This window comes from Opisthocomus hoazin, chromosome 2, assembly GCF_030867145.1.
Source record: "Opisthocomus hoazin isolate bOpiHoa1 chromosome 2, bOpiHoa1.hap1, whole genome shotgun sequence".
Taxonomy (NCBI): Eukaryota; Metazoa; Chordata; class Aves; order Opisthocomiformes; family Opisthocomidae; genus Opisthocomus; species Opisthocomus hoazin.
The window spans coordinates 11,263,265-11,273,911 of NC_134415.1; the positions used below are offsets into that span (position 1 = coordinate 11,263,265).

Consider the following 10,647-nt stretch of genomic DNA (forward strand, 5'->3'; position numbering starts at 1 on the left):
TTAAAATTATATTCATGTTCCTCTAAACTAGGGTCAGACTTTTTTTCTTATAGGACCTAACTGCCTTTACATGTTGCAAACTGTATAGGAACAGTCAGCAGATACCCAAGAAATTTGCACACTTAAGTAGCAACCTAAAAATGTCAGGAAAGAAAGTGGGTACAGGTGCCATTACAAAGCATCCTGGGAAAGCTGGAGAAACTAAACACATAGCCATAGGCAGAAGTCCTTTTTTTTTTTTTCCTCTAAAATTTGACAGGGCAATTCAAAACTGTATGAAAAGAACAGGATATTTTAAAACTCAGGAGAGCTGTCTAGAAAAATTTCTGGAACATTGATCCTTAAGGGAAGTGTGTGCGTGCCATTAGATGTTTTGTACGCAGGTTGTTACTGTAACATATATGAAATTGCATTTCTCAATTACATTTCAGGGATCCCTTGGAAGTTTTCCACAGAAACCCTCCCTCTCTCTCTCCCCCTCCACTTCATAGCCCATAAGTTAAAAACCAGTGTTCTAAAAATAGTTTCTCTCCTGGTTAGGTCTTTTGGTTTTTTCCCCATAGTTTCTATAGGAGCTTTCTTGAAAGGTGAATACAGCAGTGCAATTTGATGCTGAAGGTTATATTCTGTCCTATTAATTCATTTGACCTTTTTAATTTATAGTATCTTACATAAACAAAACACAAAACCTCATCTGAAGAGGAAGATTGTCTGTCACTTACTGTGCTTAACAGTGTATCTTTAATATTTTTACCCTGAAGCTACCACCATCTGGAAGTCATTAGCACAGGAAAACAATAAAAAGTCCATCTAAGTTCACAAGACTTGTTGCCTGCAGTACTTGAGTGAGAAGATTAGCATCCCTATTCATTCATTTATTTATTCTACACACACACAATGTTAAGTAATTTCTAAATCCAAACAGTTTGGAAAGCTTCTGCTGTTGCTTATGTGCTAAAGCCCAAGCTGAGGTTATCATGTTCACCTTGTAGCAACAAATGGCAATTTGCACTCCATAAAGCATTGTACACAATTTGTAGCTGTGCATAGATGGCTGTAGAACATCAGCTGTGGCAAGAAGAGTACAGACAGATGAATCTCTGGTGTTAGCAGGCACAGACAAAAAAATTTATTTCTACCCACTTGAAATTCATATGCATTCGTAAGACTGTTTTTTTTTTTACCAAACCCAAGAGCTTATGGGTGGTTTTTCTGAATTGCTCCTGTGCTCTTCTTCAGTTGCCCTTATGAGCACTCATAGTCCACACAGCCCACAGCATGTGCCTTGGGAATAAAGTTTGCTCAGGTCTTTTCAAAAGAAAACTATCCTGTTCCCAGAGCAGTCACGCATTACAGCCATGAATGGCATGTTTCACTAAAATATAATTTTTGTGCAGCAAGTTTGCAGGCTCAGATTTTAGCTGCTTTTGTATTTCTCTTTTAATAACTCCAGCAGTATCTGAGATCATTAACATTAGAGCTTTTTTAGTATCCTGGTGAAGTTACAAAAAACAGACCTTAACATTTTGGGTGTTTTTCCTGTATGATTCTACTTGGCTACATTAAAGTCACAGCTCCCTTGGTACTCTGTTTTACACAGTACTCAAAAACAACAACAACAACAACAACAAAACCTCAACAGCAAAGGCAATTTCAGCCCTCAGCCCACGCTTGCGTTCAGTGTCCTTTCAGTTTGATTGTTTCTGTATTTGAAGATAGGACACGGCGCTTGATCTTACAAATGGCCAAGTGCTGTGGACCCAATCTAACAAGTTCCTTCAGCAGAGCATGTACGTATGTAAGTGGTTTGAAGCCAGAGCATGGAGCACCTTCCAGGATTTAGTTGGTAATCTATGGCAGAAACAGAAGTATCCTCAGAACGTTTTCTTTTCTCTGGTGGATAATCCAAGTCCATATCATAATTCAGAAATGAAGATACTTTTACAAGAAAGTGGCATCTCTGCCTTCCCTTTTTACGTTGGGGGTATGTTGGAAAGAACTAGAAAATTTACTTACCAAAGCATGGTGTCCTTCACTAAAAAAAAAAATTATGTACCTGTGTGATCAATAGGTATTTGCTCAAGCAAATATTAGCTCTTCAAACAGCAGCTACATTGGAAGCAGCTGCAGTTATCTCAGTTGCTTATGTCAGAGCAAAGTTTTTGTGTTTTTTTCTTTTCTAATTCTTGTTCCTTACACTTTGACAGACAATAGGTTGAATCCAAAGCTTCTAGTCACAGCAAAGCAACTCCACCAGCAGGATAACTGATTTATCTGGGCATCTAACTCCTAGTTTATTATTTTAACACTTTTTGAAAACTATCTTTGATGCTTAATCCTACCTGCTTTAACACGTGGTAGAAGGTGGTATTATTACCGTTGACAAAGCTTTCCCAGCTCACAGGACTTCAGCAGCCCAGTTTAAACAGGTTTATAATAATGCCCTTTACCTGCAACTGACCTTCTCTTTGTGTAGCTTTTTTGGCTAGATCTGTGACTTAGCCTGTTAGACACCATAGCCTAACGTCAGTGAGTGCTGGAGGGATAAACACTTACACCTCAGCCACTACATCACAAATCAAAGTTGGCTGTCAGACATAAAATTGCTCCAGCCAGGATTCTGTAGTGCTTTTCTCTTCATGTAAAGAGTATCACACAAGACAGGAAGACAAAGGAGCCAACAAAGCAAAATATTAGCCCAGCTCTGAAGACTGGCAAGAGAGCTTGAACACAGCAAGACTTCCCCTCAGTTGCCCCAGCCCACAGTTCTCACAGCTGTTCAGCATCCCTGTGTGGTGCTCCTGCCAAGCAGGTGCCTCTGCCTCCCCGAGGGCTGGGAACAAATGACTGCTTGAGTTCAATTTGTGCAATGCAAACTGTTTCCATTACAAGCATAAATGAAATCTATCCAAGCATTCTGGGATCCCAAAGCCCACATGTTTTCATAACCTATACTGACATAGCCTTAGCCTTTCCACTGAGTCGGTCAGGCCAATGATTTCTTTGTTCCTCAGCTCATGAAACAGCAGTTGGCAAACACCACCTTCAGCAAGGCAGGTACCTCTCTAAACCCCCTGGTTTAAAGGCTTGAACTCAGGCCTGCTCAGAGCTTTAAATTCGTGACATTATTAGTGCAAGAAAACCACTGCAAAAGGGTTACACACACATTCCTTCCTTATGCATAATTTAAATACTGCCAACACTTCTTTCTTTGCAGTCTAGCAATTCCTACATTAATCATTCTGCAAATCAGTCTAGTACTGAACAGAACAATTGCATCATATTGTAACAATTTGACCATCCTAAGCTGAGGCTGCCAGAGGTTGATTAAGTGCACACTGTGACAGATTTTTAAATGACCTGGTGTTTTGTGTTGATTATGCACAATCAGAATATTTACAACTTTCCAATACATTCCTCACTTATGAGAGGACCAGAAAAGCCAGCTTGAGCTATACTTCAGACTAGGCCTTCTGTCAAGTATTCCTTTAATACAGGTTTAGGAACAAAGACTGTGTTACATGGATCAGCATGTCACTACACGACAGTTTTGACATTTTCTAGAGACAATGGTATACCTCCTAATCGCAAGGTATATCACATAGCTCCATCCATCCTTAAAAGCAGGCTCACAGAAGCCCTTCTGGGGAACTGGCAAGCAGGTGCCTGCAGGGATGGATACAACTGCCTGCCTACAGAGTGCAGGCTAGCAGAATCCATTATTGACAACAGACTCTTGAACACTTGATTAAACTGCAGTTCAAGTCATGCTATCTGCATTTAGGTTATGTTGACTAGCAATCAGGTTTTCCTATTTAAACAGGTAATTACCTATATCACTTATACTCAGTGTTTTCTGTAACAACTGACTGTAGTTTATCCAGGTGTTAAACTTAACACTGCATTTGAACCCTACTCTAGCACTAGTACAGTGCGCTTAATCTTGCGGCTCATATCTAGCTTAATGAACTAATTACAAGTATGGTTTTGCTCCTGTATGATCTGACTTCATCTTTGTTATTTATTCCATTCAAAAATTCAGAGCAGCTATGCAAGCAGTGCTTCATTTAAGAGGCACTGAACTCAAATTCCCAGAATTATTCTAGGACCTTCTTCTAGATAGATTTTTTTTTTTTATAGTCTTTCCCCAGATTAAAACTAACATTCAACTCAATACTTACAAGCTTGTTTATTTTACTCTTAGACTTAGGCTTTAAGGACACCTTAAAAATTAGTTACATGGCAAAGATTGATACTGCAAAAAAGTGGAGGTGCAGTTCCAAAAAACCACAGTGTCTTCAAATATAAAAATATATATCCAATATTATTATCTAGGAAAAGTGTATCACCATTTCTGCCTTAAGCTGGTCCTGCCAGCTTTTGGGTCATAACTCCCCACTACAGAGCTCAAGAGCTCATGTTGGAAGGAGCATCTCCGACGTTCACTTCACAAGCACAATTCACAGCAAACTGCTTCACTGCAGCACACGGACCCAACTTTAAGTTTTTTGAAGGCATTCCATAGCTTTCCCTTGAGCGGTGGGTAAAAAGCATCCAAACATCTCCTGGGAAGCGTATGTCATATACACAAAGCCATCTTCATCTTTGTAGTCCCTGTACACTTCTGCCATTGTCAAGGACATACTGGCTAGGCTTTTGTTGTTCACCAGCAGGTAGAAAGCTTGCGTAGCAGTTAGAGCCATCCTGCTTCTAGTTGGAGAAGAGAGAAGAAACAGAGCATTAGCAAATTTGAGCAGGTTTCAAATTTAGTCTAAGAAATACATTAAGCAGAGCTGCTGCATGACCTATGCACAAGAAACGCTGTGTGAAGTCATTATGTGGTTTTATGTCTTCATCAGCAGGAAGTTAACTGTACATTTGGCAGCTGCAAGCCTTGTGCTCAGAGGAACAGCTTACATTGTCAGACCATGAGTGCTGCCGAGCCTGGGCTTCAAGTTCCCAGTTACCAGAGCGAAATGCCGAGAAGAAACCAAAAGCTTTTGCAGTACAGCTGTAGTAAGAGATTCCAGCATGGTCTGCTACGCTTATTTCAAAAGTCTACCTTCAAAAGAAGACTCTTTCTCAGACAAAATACATAGGAGGATCAAGACTTAAGTTGTGCAAGAGCCAGAAGCCTCTTTTACAGAAGGGAACATCTAGAAAGATCTTTTCCATACTTTAAGAACTTTGTAAGACTTCTCCCCCATAGTGTTTTACAAGGAGCAATTTAAAGGCAGATTTTAAGCCACTCACACCTAAGAGTCACTTTGAACTCCAGCAAATTCAGCTAGGTGCAGTAAGGGAGTAACAGCTGCAAGCAGAACAGAACCACCGAGCTCTGGTGCCACCTTCATCAAGCAAGAAGAAAGCAGACCAGGAGCATGATACAACCTTTACTCGCTACAGATAGAAGGAAGAGAGAAGACTTCATGAATCCAAAAAAGCATAGACCACGTTTTTTTTACCCCCCCAAATGCACCTGAGAAGACACCTGTTGGCTTTCTTTAAAGGTGTGCAAAAGAGGGAGGCCATGCCCAAGACCTTTCCCCCATCCCCACCAAAGCCAGCAATGCGCTCCAGCGCAGCAGACAGCGGCATGAAGCCCCAGCTGCAGCGCAGGCCCGCGGGTGCTCACCACCCACCTGATGATGGTGATGAACTGCGTCATGGTCAGCTCCTCGGGAACAAGAAACTTGGTTTTGTCCAAGAGAGGAAGGTACTTCTCCTTGTGGTACCTCTCAACAATGACCTGTTGTAATCAGAGCCACGCTCAGCACAGCCTCAGGCACCCAGCTCCCCTCCCACGCCTCGGAGAGGCGCTCCCAACTTCGCGATTTAAACGGCGGCAGCAACACCCGACACCAAAGCAGGGCTTTACCGGGATTTTCGTCGGGAACTTCGCGCGGATCCCCGCCACTTCCTCCAGCCGGGTGGCTGCGCGGGAGAGACGAGAAGCGTTACACGCGCGCGCGCAGCCCCCCGCCGCCGCGCAGCCCCCCGCCGCCCCTACCGAAACTCTTCCTCAGCTTGAACGGCCTGGCCGCCGGCGCGCCGGGCATCGCCTGCATCCTCCCTCCCTCCCTCCCTCCCTCCCACCCCTCCTCTTCCTCCGCCGCCGCCGTGCCGCTGCCGTTCCCGCCGCCGCCGCCAGCCCCTCTTACGGGGCCCGGCGCGGGCCCCGCCCCCGGCTCAGGCCCCGCCCCTCCCCGGCGCGGGCCCCGCCCCCGGCGCAGGCCCCGGCCCCCCGGGTCGCTGCCGGCGGGGCCGCCCGGACCGGCTGCCCTGGGCGCAGCTCTCCCACTCGGTGCTTGCCTTGGGGGGAAGGGCCCGGGCACACGGGACGACAGAACGCTGCGTGAGAGGTCTTCGGCTGCCGTGCGGGGTGGTTGGAGTTTGCAGCTCATGGCTGGGTGGTCTCCACCTGCCTTCCCTGTCCAGAGGGCCAGTCCAGAACGTCAGTTACCTTCTTCATACTTACCAACTGCTTTCGGGCTATTTCTTTGGTCTTAGGGAAAAAAACCACACCCCAAAACTTACATTTTTCATATCCTCAGGCTACCATATCGCTTATTTTCTGAATGACTTAGGAGGTGAGTTTTAACTCTGGTTTTGTCTCTAAGGCATGGTCGTGATGTTCAGTGTTTCCAAACAGACTTCGGGTCCATGTATTGGCCAGATATGGTTCCCTGACTTCTGGATTGCTTGTTCACCTGCTTGTACTTCAGCTGTCAAGTTGGCTTTGTGGCCAGACATGGCTCAGCAACGAGTGAAGTTAACTCCAGGCTGGTTGTTGTGTATGTAACTTGTCTGAGTGTATGGCTGGAACTGATCCCTATTACTGATTTTCTTTGCGCAACCCTGTAAAATATAGTTGTTTTCATTTTATTCGATCTACCAGGCTAAGGACATCTGGATGTTGCTAGGGTTTATGAGTTACGGTTTATGAGTTCTGGGTCTGACTGCTTTTTCAAGGTAAAATCAATGACTGTCACCTAAGATCATTTTGAAACGGAACATCTTTATTGAAGTGTGTCCGCACTATGTATGCATATGTCATGATTTTCAACCAGCCTTTCCAGAACAGAGTTTCCAGCGGCTGAAGTCATTAGTGCTGCGGAGCTGTCCTTTTCGCTGGATCTTGAGCTTTAGTCACACAGCACAAGCTCCCCCAGGTGGCACCGTGAATGTAATTGTGCAGCAAAGACAAGATCTTTGATTTGAGGGGTTCGCGAGCAAAAGCTCTGAACTTCGAGAGAGGACACAAGCCTGCACCGGAATGGCTTGGACACAGCTGCTCCTCGTGAGCATCAGGGCAGGTGAGCCCAGGGCTTTGCTTACAAAGCTGTGTCTCGCTTAAGCTCTTTTGAGTAGAAGTGGGGTGACAGGCTGGGGAAGTGTGAGTGGAGGACAATGTGTGCCACAGAACTGACACCATGCCATAGTTCAGTCTGGTGAGCCAAGTATTTGAGAAGATGAAGGAACAGAAGAATAACTAGAAGTGCAAAGAAACAGCACAGAATTAACAGGTAGCACAGGAACAAAGCCTGCAAGAGGCAGGAGGGTGTCTGGAGATCCCAGAGAGTGTCTTTGGAGTTGTGGTCAGTGTGGGGCTTCCCAAAACTGTTCAGGAAGTGGACCAATTCTTCCACACACCCCTGTGGGTCTGCTGGTTTCTGTCCAGCAGCAAGATCTGTGATCTTCTGTGAGAAGATGGAGCCTGCCACACCAGGGCTCTGCTCTCTGTAGCACCTCTCACTGCACACAAAGTACAACATCACGGCTCCAGACAGACACCAGCAGCCCAGCTTCCAGAAAGAAGTGGCTTCTTTTCGTAACCATAACCTCCTACGGCAGCTGCGAGAGAGAAATATGAATGCCTGATAAGAGGGTGAGCCAAAGAAGCAGGATTCCTGGCAAACCTGGTGATCAGTTACAGCTCTAACGTGTGAGAGCTAAGAGTGAGCACAAACCCAGGCTTTAGTGAGCATGTGCCAACTGGTAATGTAATGCGTTACATTTTCTGGAGGCAGAGAGAACGGGATGTCGAATATGTCTGCATGGCACCTGCACTCAGTCTTGCATTGAAAGACCCAAATGTGGAATTTATTCCTTCTCTTCTCCTCTCCCTTGGAAGTTTTTCTAGCGTGCACATAATTAATGAACTGATAGAGCAATGTGTGTAGAGAATGCAGTACTCGGAGGACCCTACTGAAACTGCAACCTAAGGACCAAAAGAAATTTTTATTCTGTTGCTACCTGCTAGGATGTGCAAAGACTACAGTCATAGGAGTCATGTAAGTCCCTGAACTTTAAAGCACAAGCTTGGAGTTGCATAGCTTATCTAGTCCAGTTTCACTGCCACACTCATAGCCTCTTCCAAAGTCCCAGGCTTGCAGCTGTGTAACTGAATTCTGAGGCATCCGTTGTCTCTATACTGAAGTGATCCCAGCTTCGCAGACCTAATCATATAGAGCCTGACTCAGAAGAAGTTAGCATAAAAGCAGCAAAGAAACAGCATGTCCTTCACATTGTCCCATTCCACCTGAAGACATTAAAAAACTTGTCTCATCGCCTCAAGGTGTTTTAGTCAGGGAATTATTTTCCCTGTGCAGAAGGGTACAGGGTGTCCAAAATTAGAGGATTCTGTAGAGTATTAGTTTCAGTAGGAATGAGGGAGCTCCTGTGAAAGACAGAATTACAGCATATGAAGAGAGCTTGAAATAAGCTGTTGGTTGCTTTTTGGGAAAGGACAAATAGTTTGGTTTGTCCCAGAAGACTGAACACACGATGCTACTGCAGGGGAGACATGAGTCAGCTGATGACTGAGCAAATGTCTGAGGGCTCTGCCTCCTGACCAAGTGAGGGGGTGCTTCATTCGTAGACTATCTAGCATATGTGAGATGTCCATCCTAAAATCTGACTGGTTTGCCTGCCAATTCATTTTATGCTTTCAGGAGTTTTCACTGCTTACCCTGTTCCTTGCACTTTTTCATCCCAAATTCCTGCATTTTTTTGGAGGCTGGGTTGGGAAGCAGGGGGAGAGTGATGAATGGGCTCTAATATAAGGCCTTTTCCTTAGGCTGTTCTGTTTCGTTCGTGCTCATGTTGCTCAGAAAAATGTCTTTATCAGTGTTAGAGAAAAGGCCTGAAAAGTTAGAAAAAGCACATTTCCTCAAATTGTTCTTATTTGGTAGTTACTCTTAATTCAGGTCATACAGGTCTGTACAGATATGCAAGGGTCCCTGTTCTAAGCAAAATATAAGCAGCTTAAAAAAACCCAGGCCTGCTCTGAAGAACTTGAAATCTGAATTTCCCAGACAACATAAAATGAGGTAGAAATAATTACAGCAGCTGCAAAAATCCAAGATGCAAAGAATGCATGCTACGTTTTGAACACAATTTCATGAGGAAGGCTATGGTACAAATGATACCTGGTTCCACATTTTAGGAGCACAAGCACGTGAGTTGATCCCAGGACCACCCTGCCTCTTACAGCATTAAAAAAAAAAAAAAAACAACAGACAAATAAACATCAATATTTTATAGGTGACTGAGTTTAAAAACTAGAGAATCCCTGACCAGCTGCCTTTACACAGCTGAATGCTGCATGCTAAAATCACACTTCCAAAGCTGTCCAGTAACTGCAGCAAGAAAAAAAAAAAGAGATACAAAGTGCGGAGTGCTTGAGCAGAGAGGGACAAGTTGCTGCTGAATGGGTCTAGGCCTGACACATCACAAAGACAGGATAACACCATCATGTTAACGTGTCCGGTGTGGCTGTGTATGTACATCCAGTTGCCATCTAGTGGATCTGTAACTTCGTATTTTCTTCGAGAGAAATGCTAAACACCTCTTTGAATGGTGAATTCTCCTTCAGCTTTGTGAATTCTCCTCTGTTCTTCCCTGCTCTAAAGCAGAAGGTTTAAATTACTGTAGCATGTATGAAAGTTTGAATGACATTATCTGTGATCTGCTATGGTTTGGGTTGGTTGTAAAAAGCTCTGTAACAAAAACAAGGTGTAAAAGATGCTGAGGTTTTTGCATCAGTGTGTTGGAGTCTTTTCCTTCACTTAGCAAGTGCTTTTGAAACTCAGATATGCCACAGAAGCACAACAACGTGTCCCAAAGCAGGCATCCACGTTTCTCCAAGTGCTGACAGACAAACAGCACTGCTTTCAGGTGGGTCTGTGAGCTGTGATGGAGTTGACAATCAAGAGCTGCCTGTGTTAACCAGAACACTGAGATGCTCTGATCAGACTGCTCGAGTAGCATGTGTGAGTGCTATGAGGCTCTAGCCAAGATTTTGCCTGTTGTAGGGAACATACAGCTCAAATTTGGTAACTGCACTGTGCTCTGGCTTCAGAAGCCTCCCTGGTGCTCTGTGGTGCCCCTGTACCCTCATGGTTAAAAGCCCTGTGAGGTTTAATGAACAGGAGTGATCAGACAGCTCCGACTCCTGGGCCTGGGGGAGTTTCAGCCATGGTAGTCTAAAACTAACCACCCAGCTGCCTGTCCCTCCTCGTAGCAGGAGGCTGCCTCCCCAGCAGGCACAGCTTGTGCCAGCGCCCGCCTGAGAGCTGATCCCGCGCCTGGCTGATGCCCGGTACCACGCCAAGGGCAGCCAAGGCATCGCGCCCATCCACGCCT

The 10,647-nt window shown here is 44.8% G+C and overlaps 1 protein-coding gene across 1 annotated transcript; it reads right to left on the reverse strand.

The window, feature by feature from the left end:
• Nucleotides 1–1,144: 1,144 nt before the first annotated feature.
• MAP1LC3C (microtubule associated protein 1 light chain 3 gamma) lies at nucleotides 1,145–6,071 on the reverse strand. The gene is made up of 4 exons (XM_075412586.1): nucleotides 6,011–6,071; nucleotides 5,879–5,934; nucleotides 5,643–5,749; nucleotides 1,145–4,710 (listed from the first exon to the last, which is right to left on the reverse strand). The coding sequence occupies exons 1-4, from the start codon at nucleotides 6,066–6,068 to the stop codon at nucleotides 4,500–4,502; spliced, it is 432 nt and encodes a 143-aa protein (XP_075268701.1). The 5' UTR covers nucleotides 6,069–6,071; the 3' UTR covers nucleotides 1,145–4,499.
• Between the last annotated feature and the right edge of the window lie 4,576 nt (nucleotides 6,072–10,647).